The sequence below is a fragment of the Notechis scutatus genome, chromosome 1, assembly GCF_049901735.1.
Source record: "Notechis scutatus isolate UNSWTSFEM ecotype Mainland chromosome 1, rNotScu1.2, whole genome shotgun sequence".
Lineage (NCBI taxonomy): Eukaryota > Metazoa > Chordata > Lepidosauria > Squamata > Elapidae > Notechis > Notechis scutatus.
The window spans coordinates 119,511,520-119,530,119 of NC_142009.1; the positions used below are offsets into that span (position 1 = coordinate 119,511,520).

General features: G+C 43.7%; 1 protein-coding gene across 7 annotated transcripts in view; it reads left to right on the plus strand.

The window, feature by feature from the left end:
* Nucleotides 1-405: 405 nt before the first annotated feature.
* FILIP1 (filamin A interacting protein 1) overlaps nt 406-18,600 on the plus strand; it is a 98,478-nt gene continuing 80,283 nt past the window's right edge. For 3 of the 7 annotated variants that reach the window (XM_087944572.1, XM_087944577.1, XM_087944564.1), the window contains exon 1: nt 583-900. In XM_087944572.1, the coding sequence (XP_087800698.1) occupies nt 720-900 (181 nt within the window). In that variant the 5' untranslated portion in view covers nt 583-719. Of the gene's footprint in view, nt 901-18,600 lie in introns of all 7 variants that reach the window. The other 4 variants (XM_026665192.2, XM_026665195.2, XM_026665194.2 and 1 more) reach the window with 3 other exon arrangements.

Consider the following 18,600-nt stretch of genomic DNA (forward strand, 5'->3'; position numbering starts at 1 on the left):
GCTGAAAATTGGTATCCAAGTTTTCTGCTAATTTGAGAGAAGAAATACAGGGAAAATACAATATAAGCCCTAACATATTTACTTTCCTGCTAATCCACTAGATCCCAGGAACATTCTAGATCTACCATCTGTATTATATTTTTTTCCTACAACACTCCAGATTTTCCAGCCTGAAAAGTTGTGCCTACAAATAAGGACCTGCTCTATGTCTCATTCTCTCCTTAGCTCTATAGTAACTCTCCATCTATGCTGATTGTTTATAGTCACAGGAAAATTTTGCTTAGAGAGTGCGAAAAACGCTTCCTTTGCCTGTACTGAGGTAAGCCACTGAGCAACACAGCTCCATATCCACTGATAGCTCGGCAGCTGAGGAGCTAGGCAGAGCCTGCTCCCAACTTCTCAGCTGTTGACAAGCCTGACTTGCTGAGAACACTGGATAAATATAGCACCAGCGAGCTCAGCTCCACAAAGTCATTGCTCTCAGCAGCCTGCAAGGAGCCCAGGAGAGGGGAAATGCAATCTCAGGACTTCACTGCCAAAGCTTAGCTCCCACAGAGCAACAGTTGTGGGTGGGGGCAAACCAACCAGGAGAAAAAGTCTTTCTAACAAAAGCCTGGGTGAAACCTAAGAGATCATTTGTAGCTCCTCTTTCTTCTGACTGGTATCTTGCAGAACAGGAACTACGTTCCTCTTTGGCTCTCTGTTTCTCTGTTTCCTGCATGACTTCAGTCCCTGGTAGATCTAGAAAGAGAAGAAAGATTAAAATTTGCCCAGTACTCTTCTGGGCCTGGATACTTTTCAACCTTGGTCATGTAAGCTACGTTTCTGAGGTCTTCCAGGAACACACATCCATCCTCCTCCTAAAGAACTGGCATCTAAGTGTTTGTTTTCAGCTGGCAGGTAAGAGTTAACTGATATTTCCCCCCCAAATGATTGGTTTGTTTGTTTTCTTGCTTAAAAATGGCTCCCTGATTCTTTTTACACCCCTGTTCCCGACCCCAATCTGTTTGCTTTCTGTTCTTAAATGTTCTGTCTAGTTTGAAAAGTTAAGAAAAGAGAAAGAGAGAGAAGACAGGCTTTCTTTTGCTTTTAGCAATGTAGAGAAATCACCTTCAGAGCTCTCCGCTGAACTTGCTGGGCTAAGGGCAATAGTCTAAAAACAGAATTGAAGACATAATGATAGGAGATGGGAGACAAAAACATGAAGATGAGAATAAGTGATGCCTGACTGGAAAATTGCATGCTGTCATGTAAGAGATCTTAATGTCCTTCCCTCTACAGAACTCACAGGGACATGTTGACTCTTTCCCCCTTTTTAAGTATCTTTTTAAAATCATCCTCATTGTTAGGAAACCTAGGAATGAAATCAGTATGATAAATAAAGCCTCTGAATTAATCTTGTGCCTTGTTTCTTATTTTTTTTCTTTTTTGTTTGTGCTTCTGTAGAATTAACTACGTTTTATTTTGCCTGTCTGATGGTTTCCTCATCAGATTAAAAAAAGTCTCTATCATATTAAATTACCATCTGAATGTTTATCATGCATACCACTCCAAGACCCTGCTCCCTTAGTACTCATATACAAGATTATTCTGAGATAAAGCAATGGCACCCAATATTTGTACAATTTAAATATATCTTCATGCAAAAATGACAGCTCATCCTTTCCTGACCCTTTCCCCTTCCCCCTGCTAGTCCTCCCATCTTATTTGTGAGTGTCTTGGAAATATTCTTATCAAATATTCTTATCTGCAAGTAATTTACACACTGTGGATAATTCACTATAAAATCCAGTAGAAGAATGATGGATAGGAAACCTTGTGTGCTTTTATAAAATGACTCGGAAACATTAGTAAGGCAGGGCAGGCAAACATCTCAAATGAAATAATAAAAAAATAGTGATTAGTCTTTTAGTTTAGACTTGAATCAAAAAGTAGTTATGGCAACAAATGCATAAATAAAAGCAATACATAATTTATTGGAGAAAAAGGCTTGCAAAGAGGCATATTAAATCTGATGACAAAAAGTATTCAAGTGGAATGCCAGCATGATATGTTAGTGTTACAAGAATGCAATCGCTATGTCTTCTTTCATATTTCTAGTTCTGATCAGTGCCAAAACGAGGAAGATGGAAATGTATTGCTTTCATTCAGTATTTAAAGAAATAGGCCTATCAAACTGGAATATAGTGTGATTAGCAGCACACTTCTATAATTTCTATTTAAAAATAAATCCTAATCTTATTCTATCTGATTACTTTGAAGTAAGGTCAATGGAACACAAGGGAACCAGCCTCTGGGTAGATTGGCAAAAGGCATTTGACCAGTACAAACTGTGATTATGTCACTAAGCTGCTATCAAACTGCTTTCTTTGATATTAGTAACTAATTACATTTGACATAACTGCTAGCACAGTATTGGAAAAGACTATATTGTACCTCAAGAATGAGATAGAGACAAATATGTTACCTATGTTCTAGAAATTTATAAATTGCCTATTTAGAATCAGTACTACCTTCCAAGGATCTTGGATTTCTGGGGTCTTCAATCCATTTTGGAGAATACATCATTTTGCAGTTTGCCCCTGTCTCAAAGAAGAATCAATCTCAGGTCCCAATGCAAAGACAGAACTCTTGTCTACTCAGTGGAGTTAGTATTTTAGTATTTAGTATTTTAGTATTTATTTGATTGGTCAATCGCTTACAAGATACAGAATAAATATAGATAAGAATAAATATAGTTTTGAATACATGAGATAGATACTTATAAGAAAAATAAAAAAACAATAGGACAGGGATTGTAGGCACGATTGGTGCGCTTATGCATGCCCTCTACAGGCCTCTTAGGAAGGGGGTGAGGTCAATAGTAGACAGTCTAAGGTTAAAGTTTTTGGGGTTTGGGGAAGAAACCACAGAGTCAGGTAGAGTATTCCAAACATTGACCACTCTATTGCTGAAGTCATATTTTCTGCAGTCAAGTTTGGTGAGGTTAACCTTGAGTTTGTATCTATTGTGTGCTATTGTATTGTCATGATTAAAGCTGAAGTATTCATTTGCAGGTAGGACATTGCAATGTATGATTTTATATACTATATTTAGATCGGACCGGAGGCGGCGTAGTTCTAGGTTTTCTAGGTCTAGAGTTTCAAGTCTGGTGGCATAAGGTATTCTGTAATGAGTAGAGGAGCGGAGAACTTTTCTTGTGAAATATTTCTGGACTTTTTCAATTGTGTTAATATCAGATACATGATATGGGTTCCAGACTGATGAGCTGTATTCAAGTATAGGTCTAGCAAATGTTTTGTATGCTCTAGTTAGTAATGTGATATTACCAGAGAAGAAGCTACATAGGATTAGATTAACAACTCTTAATGCCTTTTTGGTTATGTAGTTACAGTGGGCTTTAGCACTTAGATCATTTGAGATGAGTACTCCAAGGTCCTTGACAAAGTTTGGATCCTCAACAAGGTCTTGACTATTTAGCTTGAATTTTATTTTCTGATTTTTTCTGCCAATATGTAAGACAGAGCATTTATTTGTTGAGATTTGAAGTTGCCATTTGATTGACCATTCTGATACATAGTCAAGGTCTTTTTGGAGGGTAGTAGTATTGTCTGTTGGGTTGAATAGCTTTACATCATTAGTGAAGAGAACGCAGTTGCTCTTAATATGATCACAGAGGTCATTTATGTAAAGTATGGTCCTAAAACACTGCCTTGGGGGACACCACTGTTGACAGGTACAGAATTTGATAGGACACTCCCAATTTTGACCATTTGTTGTCTGTTTGACAGGAATGCTTCTATCCAGTTATGTAGGTGTCCAGAGATACGATAAGATTTTAGTTTTAGTAGTAGTTTGTCGTGTACCACTGAATCAAAGGCTTTACAGAAGTCTATGTAGATTGCATCTATTGCTTTGCCCTGATCGAGTTGTGTAGTCCATATGTTTTTGCAGTGTAAGAGTTGCAGATTACAGGGTAGTTTTTTTCTGAAACCAAATTGTTAGAGCAGGGGTGGGCAAACTTTTGGCTCGGGGGCCGCATTGACTTTTAAAATTTGACAGACGGGCCGGGTCAGCACAAGATTTTTTGGGAATCGCCCCCTTCCCCCCTTCTCCTCCTTCCCCCCTCGAGGCCCCTGAGTCAGGAGTTGCTACCGCAGCGCGGCTCCGCAGCGGCTCCAGTCCGCGCTTGCCTCGGAAGGGAAAGGCAAAAGGAAGAGCCGCGGCGTGTGCTTTGCAACGGGAGCAGCGGCACCGGAGGCTCAGGCTCAGCGGCTCCTGGTTTTGCCTTTTCCTTCCCAAGGCAACGCGGGACTGGAGCTGCGCCGGCGGTAGCAACTCCTGACAGCCCCAGCCGGACACCTGAGCGGAGCCCGGGCGAAACTGCCTGTTGCTGCTGCCGGAGCACCGCCGGTCGCCTCCTCCAAGCAGCCCGCCCGCCCGCCGGCTTCCCCTCTGCCGCACGGCTCGGTGAGTTAAAAGGAAGCTGAAAGTTGCTGGGAAGTTGCTCGGGTGCTGGAAGCAGGCTTTTAAAGTGCCGCCGAGCAAAGTTTAAGCAGGGCGGAACCCTTCCTGCTCCTCGGCGGGAAGACGCCCAGCCTTTGCAAAGTTTAAGCCTGAAGCCCCGGAGCCCAAGCAACTTCCCAGCAACTTTTGGCTTCCTTTAACTCGCAGGCGCCGTGCCTGGCGGAGGGGAAGCCCGGAGCCTCCTCCAAGCAGTCTGCCCGCCCGCCCGCTGGCTTCCCTCCGCCGCGGTTTGGGGCCAGGCGCGAGCGCCCGCAAGTTAAAAGGAAGCCAAAAGTTGCTGGAAGTTGCTGGGTTTCCGGGGCTTCCAGGCTTTGCAAAGGCAAAGTTTGCAGGCGGGAGCATCTTCCCGCCGAGGAGTGGGAAGGGTTCCACCCCGGTGGGCGGGACGGGCTGCTTGGAGCGGGCTGCCGTGCAGCTCGGGCGAGGCGTGAGCGCCCGCGAGTTAAAAGTTGCTGGGAAGTTGCTCGGGTGCTGGGAGCAGGCTTTTAAAGTGCCGCCCGAGCAAAGTTTAAGCAGCCCGCCCGCCCGCCGGCGGAACCCTTCCCGCTCCTCGGCGGGAAGACGCTCCAGCCTGCAAACTTTGCCTTTGCAAAGTTTAAGCCTGAAGCCCGGAAAAAAAGGGGGATCGGGGACTCACCTTTGGAGAGGTCGCACTCAAGGTGATTTCGAACTCCCAGCCGAGGCCTTTGCAAATTTCTTTTCTTTCCTACCCTAGATCGCTCCGCACTGTTTTGCAGCTTTGGGGCCACGGCACAGGGCAATACGCCACGCCCAGCGATTTTTTTCAGGGTGGGCCGCATTGGACAGACCAATGGCAGCGATTTTTTCAGGGGCGGGCCGCATTGGACAGACCAACGGGCCGGATGTGGCCCGCGGGCGTGTTTGCCCACCCCTGTGTTAGAGAGTATGTTGTTTGTCTCTAAGTGGAGGATAATGGATTGGTTAATAATTGATTCCATGACTTTACAGGTGACGCAGCATAAAGAGATTGGTGTGTAATTTTCAACTAGGCTGGGGTCTCCCTTTTTGAAGATGGGGATGACCGTGGCTAGTGACCATAGTTTTGGCAAGGAGCTGGTCCTGAAAGATTTTTCAAATATTATGCTTAGAAGTTTGGCCATGGCAGTGGTTAGCTTTTTTAAGAAGTAGGCACCTATTCCGTCCGGTCCAATAGATAGAGATGGTTTTAGATTGCGCAGTGCTTTTTCAACAATGTCTTCTGTAAAATTGATATGTATTAGATCATTGTAGTTGTCTGTGGTTCGACTAGGAAGTACTGGGCTTGATCCATTGCTGTTTACAAATACTGAGCTAAACATTGTGTTAAAGAGGTTTGCTTTGATGGTGTTGTCGTTGCAGTCTTTGCCATTAGGTCCTTTCAGGGGTGGGATGGACCTTGAGTCTTTTAGTTTGTTGTTTACAAAATTGTAGAAAGCAGGGGTGGAATTTGTGCATAGAAGGTTTTCCTCTTGTTTAATGTGATAATTAGTGCATTCAGTTTTTATCTGGTGGCTTTTAAAGTTGGCAACGTGAACAGATTTGTTTTTTCGCCAAAGTGATCTCTTTTTGGATTGAAGCTTCCTTGTTATGGGCAATCTGTTTTTCCTGGTTTGGGGATAATAATGGAGTTAGAATATATTATTTGCAGTCACCAGTACATCAGTGACAAACCATCACAATTCCTTCTTAATACTGATGAGAATTAAAGATTCCATAATGTCTGATGTAAAGAAAGTCAGGATGCAACAAAAAGAAAATTAAATAGAAAACAGAGAGGATTTAATTTAATTGTTCCATGCAATTTTTAATGTTGAATACTGTCCAGAGTTGTTATGGAGTCGAGTGACTTTACATACGGTAATTTAGATGATAATGATAGATAGATAGATAGATAGATAGATGATAGATAGATAGATAGATAGATAGATAGATTTTGCCACTATTGGCTTAATATTTACTGACATTGTGAATGACTTCTTAATATTTTTCTAGATGTTCTGTACAAGTCAATTAACATACTCGTGAGCCTCGTCGCGATTGGTTAAGGCGCGCGACGACCGGGATTGGTCGAGCGAGCCGCACTGATTGGTCCGCTGCGAATCCCCGATTGGTGGAAACTAATCGCGGGAGATTCAAGCGTGTCATTGGTCACGACCGCCGCGGCTCGAGAATAAAAAGCCGCAGTTTTTCCCTTCAAGCCTAAGCTGTATTCAGGAGCCAATAAAGAGCTGAAACCAAGTCACTGTCTCCGAGCTTCCTTTCTCGACGGACACGACACTGGCGACGAGGATGGGATCCAAAGAATAACCACCGAGCACGTGTCCCGAGGAAGACAAAGGACCGACGAGATGGCCAGCATGACCCACCAGCACCCTTCAACCCCGCTACCGAGGACTGGGAATCGTACACGGATAGATTCCTGATGTTCCTCGAAAGTAGCAATTTGAAGGATGCGAACGGGCAGAAGAAAAGGGCCGTCTTTCCTCACACACCGCGGGCCCGCAGTGTTTAAGATGGCCAAAGCCCTCGCGGCCAGAGGACGTGAAGGCGATGGACTGGGCCGATCTCGAGCCACTCCTTCGAACCACTACGCCCCGCTGTGCCCATTCTCATCCGGCGGATGAGTTCTATCGGCGAAACCAGCGGCAAGACGAGAGCATTAGCGACTTTATAGCCGCCTTGCGAGACCTAGGGGGATGTGCGAGTTCAGGGACCTGGACGATGTCCTCCGAGACCGCGTGGTCCTAGGCCTCAGGGATCAGGCACTAAAAAGTCGACTGATGGCGAAAGGCAACATCGACCTCGGGACGCCTGGCCGAAGCTTCCGCAGCCGAAAGCCACCCGGAAGTCAGCAGCCAGACTGGAGGGCAGACAACGGGACCACACTGAAACCCCGAGACAAGCCAACGAGAAACCACCACACACCACGGGACCTGGACTCCGCCTCCGATACCATGGACGAGGAGGAAGACGTCCCACCGACTACAAACAGGACGGACCGGCGAGATCAACGGGGTCGTAAGTCGGGAACCAGTGCGCCGGTGCGGGGAAACCACTTTCGATCCGAGTGCCGTTTTATCGACGCGATCTGCCGGCAGTGCAACAAGAAGGGCCACATCGCCCGAGTCTGCCGACTCAAAAAGACACACAGCCCCGCCGGCGAGAACCAAGCAACCGGGACGAGACGACACCCCCGAGAATCAGAGATCGCCAAGCCGACTATCGCTGGAACCGAGACAACCGAGGACGACGGAGCGGGAAGGCCGACAGAGAGAAGAAACCCACCAGACGGTCACCATCGGCCATGCCGAAACCACGGATGCCCGGAAGGTCTACGTGGAGGTGAGCATCGAGGGCGAACCATGCCGGATGGAGGTAGACTCGGATCCTACCTCTCCATGGTCGCCTGGAAAGAACTCAAGCGCCTGGTGCCAAACATCCAGAAAAGAGGACTGGAGAACCAGAAACTGATCATCAAGGACTATCAGGGGAACCGCATCCCCGCTCATTGGGACCGGACAGTTCGTGGTGACTTTCAAAACCGCACCGCGAAACTTCCCCTGACTATCGTGGACCGGAACCGACCCAGCCTTTAGGACTCCAATGGTTCGCGCCACTCGGATCGAGGTCACGGGAGTAAACCACACCACAGAGGCCGACTGGGAGCAGCAGCTGGCGAGGGACTTCAAGAAGTATTCGACGGCACCCTAGGCAAGTACAAAGGGCCCCCTATCTCTTTTAGCCTAGACCCAAATGTCGCCCCATACGCCTAAAACCCAGACGGGTGCCTTTTGCACTGGAAGAAAATAGACGAGCAGATTGACAAACTCGTCAAACAGGGGGTTTGCAGCCAATCGACCACGCCCGGTGGGAGACCCCTATAGTCACCCCAGTCAAACCAGATGGGTCAGTAAGGATCTGCGGGACTATAAGGCCACCCTCAATTGCGCCCTGCAACAAAGCGCCTACCCCGTCCCAGTAGTGCAACACCTATTACACTCGCTGGGGGGCAAGGTCTTTGCGAAGCTCGACCTGGCGCAAGCCTATCAGCAACTGCCGGTCGATGAAGAAACCGCCGAGGCGCAAACAATAGTCACCCACCGGGAGCGTTGTAACCGACTCCAGTTTGGAGTCAGCGTAGCCCCAGGAATCTTCCAGAGCCTCATGGAGAGACTGCTGCGAGGAATCAAGGGGTGGTTCCTTATTTTGACGATGTATTGGTGTCAGCAGCCAACCAGGAGGAACTAGAGGGTCGCCTAAGGGAGGTGCTAGAAAAATTCAAAGGGGCCGGGCTAAAGGTGAAGAAAGAGAAATGCCAGCTATACACAGAGCAAGTCGAGTTTCTGGGGTACCTCCTAGACCGACATGGCATCCACCCAACCGGAAGCAAGGTCAAAGCCATAAAGGAAGCCCCCACACCCAAGAACAAAACAGAGCTGCAGGCATTTCTGGGACTGCTAAATTTTTACAATGTGTTCTTGCCCCAAAAGGCGACAGCATGGGCGGAGCCTTTGCATAGGCTCCTGGACAGGACGGCCAAATGGACCTGGGGGAAACGGGAGGACACCGCATTCAAGAATACCAAAGACCTGCTCACCTCGGATGCCGTTCTCATTCAATATAATGAGACCCTACCCATCGCCGTCACATGCGACGCCTCACCATTTGGCGCCGGCGCTGTCCTCAGCCATACACTCCCAGACGGAAAGAAGCACCCATCGCTTTCTTTTCAAGAACACTCAGCAAACCCGAAAGAAACTACAGCCAATTAGATAAGGAGGCACTGGCCATCGTCGCAGCAGTAAAAAAGTTCCACGAGTACCTCTACGGCCGCCGATTCACCCTCATCACGGACCACAAGCCGCTGCTAGGCATCCTGGCGGGAACAAGGCCACCCCGAACATCCTATCCCCCAGGATGACAAGGTGGTCTGAGTTCCTCGCCGCCTACGACTACCGGCTCACACACAGACCGGGTAAGGCGATCTCCCATGCAGACGCGTTGAGCCGCTCGCCGCTTCCCGACCTAGACGACGATCCAGCTCCCACGACGACCACCTCAGCATAGAGACATTGCCGGACCTACCCATAACCGCCAGACATTGCCCGAGAGACTAATAAAGACAAGCGTCTGGCGCGGGTATTACATTGGGTAGCAAAGGGATGGCCAGAGAAAGACAGCGATGATGCATTCAGGACATTCCGAAACCGGCAAACAGAACTGTCACTACAGAAAGGTTGTTTGTTATGGGGGACAGGGTGGTCATACCGAAAAACTGCAAGGGAAGGTATTACAATTATTACACGAAGGGCACCCGGGATTGTGAGGACTAAAGCTTTAGCCAGAAGCTATGCTTGGTGGCCAGGTATGGACAAGGAGATCGAGGCCTGGGTAGCCAAGTGCTCGCGCTGCCAAGAAACCAGACCAAATCCCCCGCAGCACCAATTTTAGAATGGGAAACGCCCAGGGACCATGGTCGAGACTCCATATAGACTTTGCCGGGCCCACAAAAGGGAACACATTCCTCATCACGGTGGATGCTTACTCCAACTGGCTGGAGGTAAGCAACATGAAGACCACCACAACAGATGCAGTAACCAAGGTCTTAAACAAACTCTTCGCAACCCACGGTCTCCCGGATGTCATCGTGTCAGACAACGGACCCCAGTTCACCTCGCTGGAATTCGAAAGATTCCTAGCGGAACGAGGCATACGACACGCACTGACAGCGACGGCGCATCCGGCGGCCAATGGTAGGGCAGAACGGATGGTTCAATTTACAAAAAGAACCCTCCAAAGATCGAACACGGGGACATACAAGAAAAAATAAATAAAATGCTCCTAATACAACATATCACCCTAACACAACGACTAACAAAAGCCCGGCAGAATTACTAATGGGAGAAAATTAAGGTCACCACTCGACAGACTACACCCCACATACAACCCGGAAAAACCCCGGACTCATCTAGCAAGCACCGGGTTTTTGCACCAGGCGGCAGTCTATGCAAAAAACCTTACCGGAGACCCACTATGGGTACCGCAACTATAACCCAACTGACAGGACCCCACTCCTACCGGCTACAGACAACCGACGGACAAACATGGAAACGCCACATCGATCAAATAAGATCAAGAACAAAAACACAACCGACACGCAACCAAACACAGACGACACCGATAACACAAACCAAGAGGGGAGGGAAGACACAGAGGATCAAATAGGAAATAACCAGCAATACTCACCAGTCAACAGCCAGCCCAAGTCTCACCAGGAAGGAACAGCCAGGCCAGCTCAACCAGCCCGGAAAGACCAGGCAGGAGCGGGCAAAGTCGCAGCTCGACCAACCCGGGTAGACCAGGAGGGAGTTGCAACAAGAGGCCCAGCGACACCTTCCAGGGGGTTCCATCGACAGGGCCAAGAGAAACAGAAGTCCCGACCGAACCGGCCGGGAACCAAACAACAACTAAGCTGCGCAAGTCAAGTAGACAAGTACGAAGCCCCGCCTACCTACGGGACTACGTTACGAGGACCGAACCAAGAGGGAGGGGTGTTCTGTACAAGTCAATTAACATACTCGTAGCCCTCGTCGCGATTGGTTAAGGCGCGCGACGACCGGGATTGGTCGAGCGAGCCGCACTGATTGGTCTCACAGTAATCCCCGCGATTGGTGGAAACTAATCGCGGAGATTCAAGCGTGTCATTGGTCATGACCGCCGCGGCTCGAGAATAAAAAGCCGCAGTTTTTCCCTTCAAGCCTAAGCTGTATTCAGGAGCCAATAAAGAGCTGAAACCAAGTCACTGTCTCCGAGCTTCCTTTCTCGACGGACACGACACTAGACACCAGGTGAAGATATTTTTCCAACTAGGCAGTTTAGGAATCTTTCTGAACAGATCATTTGTCATGTGTAATAAACAAATATTATACTTTTGTGATCATGTATATTAGCCTTACTAAAGAGTTATGCTAAAATACAATACATAAACATGAGATAATCAGCTCTGTCAGAACCAGCCCATAATATTTTGGCACCTAAAGCAGGAAGCTCAAATGATGCTCATACATCTGTTTATTTGGGCCATAGCAATGAAATAACTGGATTCTGCCTTCTCCTGTCCATGTCTTCTCATGATACTAGTCTGGTACGTACATCAATAAGAGAGAATTAAACATTTTAAATACTTCTTCAATCATTTTAATCATTTCAATATCTGGAACATTTCTTGTCTGCATAACAAACATTGATATATCCACTTGAATAATCAAAATTACACTTTCTGGGCTTCCTTAGTATAAAAGTCTTGAATGATTTCTGATGGCCCAGAGTCTGGTCTAGCTTTTAATTTAGTGAAGTGCTTATGAAGCCAACCAACCTTCTCTGAGTGCTTATGAACCACAGATACATTTTTAATTTCATCTGAAAAGATGCATTCTCCATTAATACATGTTACAGGAAGCATTAAGATATTCAACAAAAGCATTTGTAAAAATAGGTGCACGTCTTATACCTGTATATATTCCAGACCAACTTTTTAAGTTGATACTACTGAAATATATCTTTAAAAATCCTTCAGGTTATTACCTAAGCTATTTATATTTATATTATATTGTGCATGCCATCATATAACCACACTGTCTCTGGTGCTCTCCATTGTAGGTATTTTTCAGATATAGGACGAGTTTTGAAATATATTTTTTCAAATATTTCCATCTCAAATATTTTCTCAAATATTTTTATATAGAAAAATAGAAGGTATAATATTACACAATACACTGCTGATTAAAGAATTCAACTCTGAATTACAGTTTAGGGTCTCTTTTGGGATTGTTTCATGTCCAATAAAATGTCTTCTCTGATGATTCTTTTGTTCTTGAATGGCTGGTAAAAAAAATTTGCCATTACTTTCTTCTACTAACTTCTGCGCATTCTTCAGAATTTTTTTCAAATCCTACATCTGATTAGTAAGATTGTAGGTATAATTGCTTTCTGTTACCGCAGGTACATCAAGGTCAACATTTTGGACTTTCCGGTTTATAATATTTATTTCAAACAATGTCATGTTGCCACCCTAACCAGATGTTTGCTTCTGGTGATTTCATTTCCCACAGTCACTACTTCCTGTCAAAGCATTATCCTCAATAACGGCAAGTTGAAATTATTACATAATTTATCTTCTCAAGCTTGGTAGGCTTTACTGTACCAATTCAACTTTCCTATCATGTTGTAGCAAAGAAAGCCATTTGTGTTTTGAAATATTTTAAAAATAAAATAAAATCAGCAGCCTCATAGAAGTTGATGAAGCAACAGTGAACAAAAAAGCTTGAAGATTTAGTTCTCTGGCCAGCCTGCTGCATTCTTCTGTTCTTTTTTTTAACCCAATATTATTAGCTAATATCTTGTGTCAGTTACAATTCCCATATTTTCCAGATTTTTAAGTAGCTTGTTGGTTAGACTATTCCTGTAATATTCTGGAAACTTATCTATCACCACTGGAGTAGTTACCCTCCCGTAAGATGGGTGATCAATACATTTGATAAATAAACATTTTCATTGGAATCTTTGTATTTCAATAAACCATGGCTCAGTTGAGTCAGTGTTAGTAAGTTGTATAGACATAACCACTGCCTCTTCTCCAGCAAAGAATAGCTCCTTCTACTGTATAAATGGAATCACAGAATAGGTTGCTATTATATGAGCCACGGTGGTGCAGTGGTTAGGCTACTGCAGGCTACTTCTGCTGAATGCCAGCTGCCTGCAATTTGGCAGTTCAAATCTAACCGGTTCAAGTTGACTCAGCCTTCCATCCTTCCGAGGTGGGTAAAATGAGGACTCAAACTTTTGGGGGCAATGTGCTGACTCTGTAAACCGCTTAGAGAGGCTGTAAAGCACTGTGAAGTGGTATATAAGTCCAAGTGCTATTGCTATTTTATTCTTTGGAAAAACCTTCATTATTATTGACTGCTCTGTAGCTATGGAGGTGAGATTTTATTTACTTTTGAGAACTTACATGGCTGCCTATCTCACCCAGAGGCCCTAGGTGTTTCACTAATAAAAAAATAAGAATAAAAATAGGACAACCCTTCCTACTAGGCTACAGAGTGACCAAATTCTTAACCTCCTGGCTCACCTCCAATGCTTGGGGAAGAGCCAGGTCATTGTAGCCTTCCAGAAGGTAGGAGCCTCTCAAATCTCAGATGAGAGGTTATCCCAAAGGGAATAAGAGAAAGCATGCCTCTGAGGTCCAACAAATGGCAGAAATTATGAAAAGGGTTGTGTAGCATCCCCACCAAAGGTAATCACTCAAATATCCTGACCTTTTGCTATGTAAGCCTTAAAAAGTGATAATCAGCACCTTGAATCACTTAAAAAGTGATAACCAGCACCTTAAAAAGTGATAACCAGCACCTTCAGAGCTAGTGTGGCTCATGCAACAGTGGTGTAACTCAGGGAATTGGTCCAAATTACCCATCTGCAGTTACCAAAACATCTGCTGTTAAGATATACACTATCTATTCCCTCCCAGCAAGAATACCTAAAGACAAAATCCTGGAGGCTTTGAGATCTATCAAGAAATCGAGGCATCCACGAACATTGAAGGATCTATTCAGTATTTTTTTTCTGTCAATTTGTCATTCTCTCTTTTCACCTTTTTAAAAATATTATAAAAAACATTAGGTTGGATGGACTCCCAAATGAAGAATTCCTTCAAATATCCTCCTTGCTAAATAGATTAATCAGAATATTTCTGTATAATAATAATATCGTCATAGCATTTTCTCCTTCTGAAAACAAAGGCTAACATTATTTACATCTCTTTGAAAACTTCAGGATATATACTCATACCACAAACATGTTTAGAATTTCTAATGTCCCCTGATCCTTGAGAAATTCAGATGAAGAGCTGTAGCAACTTGCTTTCAAGATGACTGTAGCATGCTCTTTTTCCATTCGTCACTCAGTATTTTGCAATACATGCTAGAAGTTAAAGAACTTCCTTTAATATTAGGATTGCTACAGGTTTCCCACATTGCTTTCTTTGGATCCCAATCCTATACTCAAATGGCTATGTGGTCTGCTTGCATTGCTCAAAGACCCTCTTCATTTTATATCTGCCAATTGTTTGATTGTGCTAGAATTTGCTAGAGTTTTAAAGCTTATCCCACAGCAAAAATATTTCTCAGCAAGTTCTGAATTCTATATAACTTTTATGAATAGATACTATCCCTATTTCCTATCAGGGAGAACTTGCAGTGGCTAATAGAGACAGGTTAAATACTTTGAAAAGAAGACAGATTAGAATATAATCGATAAAATCATTCAGCTTTGATGCAACATGAATAGGGAATGTATTACTGGAAATGCAGATTTGATAGAGTTTTGCATATAGAGAGAGCTAAGAATTAGGCTATGTCTGTGGATTTCTTTAATGGAAGCTTATTCAAAACTATAAATCTAACAATGCCCAATGATTTTAGCATTGGATAGGATTGGATAAAAGGAAATGTGAAGAATGTTTGAGCAATTCCAACAGCCTGGCTCAACATGCAATATTGTTTCGTTTATTTAAATTATATTCCACATTTTCAGCCATAAATGTTCACAGTGAGTTACAGTAATTAAAACACATAAGAATAAAAACAAATTAAATTGGCATTTTTAAAATCCCAATAATTCAACTAACAAATAAAAAATGCAATGAAAAAGATGTGGTTTTGCTATTTTCCTCGGTAATGGGAAAATGGAGACCGATCAAATCTCTTGGGAGCCCCACAAAAGACCCTTGGGTGTCAACAAGTTTATAGAAGTTGGGAAGATCTTCAAAAAGACTTCTGCCACTGGTTTAATTAAGTGACCAATTGCAGAATGACAAAAGTGATTCCTAAGTTCTTGTTCATTTATGGCTACAAAGGCCAATGCCACCATATTACAATTGTGCTCATTAGTGCAGAGCTTTCATTATCTTGCACCAATTGCCAGCCTGCCTGTTACATTTTAAACCAAATGCAATTTCCATACCATATAAAGCATGGAACAGTGGGATGTAACCAAGGCTGAGATAACTGTTCCCAAGCCTGATTGACTGGGGAGGTTTGGCTACAGTATTTTCCACTGATGCTAACTGTTGTTTAAATCGGCTTAGGAAAAACTGGAAAGAGTTTTTTTTTAAGGAAAACTATTGTTTGTCTCTCTTCTTTATTCCATCTGACTCAGATTTAAAACTCGGAAGACAAACGTGAGCTAATATAGCAGGAAATACGAGCCAAAAGTAAACTATCTATGTACTATGATTTCTAAAAATATATTAATATTTATAGCCATTGACTAACTTTCAAAAGTATCTGAGCATTACCCTCTCCGATTGGCTGACTTAATGCATTATGCAAGCTTTGGTTTACATCATCGTAGTATGAAATTTAATTAGTAGGGTTTGACAAACCCAAGTCTAAGCTAAGCTATTGTGTGAACCACACCAATAATTAGATTCAATTAGTGTTGCCAGTTGGAAACAGAATACAGCCATATCTGCTGCCATAGACCTACCTCAGTTATAAAATGTGGGCTTTTCAAAGAATAAACTAAGCATTGTTGCTTGCTGATAGTCAGCCACAGCTATCTCTCTCTTATTAGATGCATTTCTTGATTTGAAGAACACTCCCACTGTGGCAAAAAGTGTTTCATACCCAGTTAACTGTCAGAAATTATCTAAGAATATTTCTTAATTTGGACTTAAGGGAAGTTTTGTTCTCACAGGGCAAGTATGTCTTCAGCCTCTGTTACTGGCATCCTATTTTGCTGCAACTCGTTCTTTAGGGTTACAGATATGTTCCTGTTCCTGATTCTGAAATCTTAGCATGTATGTAAATCCAGGGCACACGTTACAAACTATTGCATCTATCTTCCTATAGAAATCACTCCGCCAAAGTGAGTTCAAAGATGTTAATTATTATTTTACTATTTTAATTATTATTTTTACTCTTTTATTGCCAGAGGTGATGATATGTGGGGGGAAGAGCCACAATCTGGACAATGGTCTGCTAAACAAGATTTTAGACTGGAAGAAGGAGAGTAAAAAGGAAGGGAGGGAGGAATACTTTCAGTCTGGCAAGATTCTGTTAATGTAACCTTATAATAAAGATAGACCTAGTGCTTCTCATTGTTCTTCTTATATGGACCATCTCACAAATGATGCTGCCTTGATTTTGCACCTGTAACACAAGGTAAGCAAAATGATTGGTTGATTCCATCCGTTTTACTCTCTTGTCATGTTAACAACTGGCGCTGCAGTTGTAGCACTCCCTCTTTAGGCTTCTCCTAATAGACCACCTACCTAACATTACCAGGTTTGGTTCTTAGAGGGGCAACAGAAGAGAGGTAAATTTGGCTGAGCAGAGACTGAAGTGGGAGGAAGCAGACCTTCATCAGCTTTAAATGGTTGATTAATACCACTTTGACTCTTGATCTTAATGGTTATCTGGCTGCACCTCCAACATAATAGATCAGGGGTGTCAAACTTGCATCATCACAGCAGCGTTACATAATGTATTGGGACTTTTTTCCCCCTTCGCTAAACCAGGCATGGGCGTGGCCCCTGGGCTGGGAGTTTGCAGCCTTGTAATAAATGGTGAAACAACAGATGTTTGCTTCACGGGTGAAATTCTGTGGGCGTGGCTGTGGGCATGGCTTGGTATAATAGTAATAGCAGCCAGAAGCAACCAGGGACAATTTTTCACCGATTCAAATGGTCCCTACCACCTCTCCCGAGGTAGGCCAAAGTGGTTGAATTTCACCCCTGGTTTCCTTACCTTCCAGCTGCCAACATAAATACTAGTTAAACAATTGGGAGACTAAGAATGGAGTTGGGAACTCATTGGCTGGAACCTAGATTAAGGTGACAACCTTTTTAAGACAAAAGAGACTGCTAGGGCTTATTTGTATCATTGTACAAGTAGTACAAGTCCCAATGTCAAGGATTTCGTGTGACTATAATATACTCCTTGAAGCTAGATAATATTTTAAGGTCACTCACTAATTCAGGCATGGTTTCATTGGCCATAGAAAGGTCCTCATAAGGAGATATCTTTTCTTTTACTAATGTGGTTGGTAGCTAAATTTTGTTCTTCCACTGCGCACTCATATAGTGTGTGTGTATGTGTGTGTGTTTATGGAGAAAAAAAACATGCTTTCTGGCATGCCAACAAACATTGGAGAGTGGTGGAGAGAAATTGACTAAACACAGAGCAGTGAGTGATAGCATGAATGGTTTTCCTTAAATGGCTAATCTTTCGGTCCTATACAATTGACCTAAAGGAGCCAGAAATAAGTGGGTGTGAAAGTAAAGCATTTCTGTAAGCAGGAGCTGTGTAGGTTTTCTTTTGAGATATTCAGATTTCTTGGAGGATCTTTGGGACCTAGACCCTGGATATAGAGGATATACCATCTTTCATGGTTTTAAAAGACTAAAGATTAAATAATGGCACAAATATTCTACAAATAAGTTTAATGCCATTATAATTTATATTTTAAAAAGCTTCTTCCGTTGTTCTTTTGGTTTCATTCATCAATTATTTTCAAGTAATTGAAAGATGTTACGAAATACTTATAAAAGAATTTAAAGTTCTGTCCAGTGTTGGAACACAATTCTTCCAAAGGTCCAGCAGTGTAAAAGACACCAATTCAACAAATATCAAAATAAGTCTAGCTTTCTTCATCGGCTACGTTGGCTGGAAGGAGCCAGAAAGTGATTGCTAAGGTCCTCCTCTTTCCTAAGATGTAGTTGCACTCTAGATGCCATCCTGTTCCCTCTCCTTGCATGTAAAAGACATGATTTTATCCAGTGGTGGGATTCAAATTTCTTTATTACCAGTTCTGTTGGTGTGCTTTGGTGGGCGTGGCAGGGGAAGGATACTATAAAATCTCTATTCCCTCCCCACCCCACTAACCTGCTTTCCAGCTCCATTCTCCTATGCAGGGCAACAAAAGAAGTCCCAGCCGATTAGCAGAAAATAGATGGAGATGGGGCCAGTCAGAGGTGGTATCTGCTGGTTCTCTGAACTACTCAAAATTTCTGCT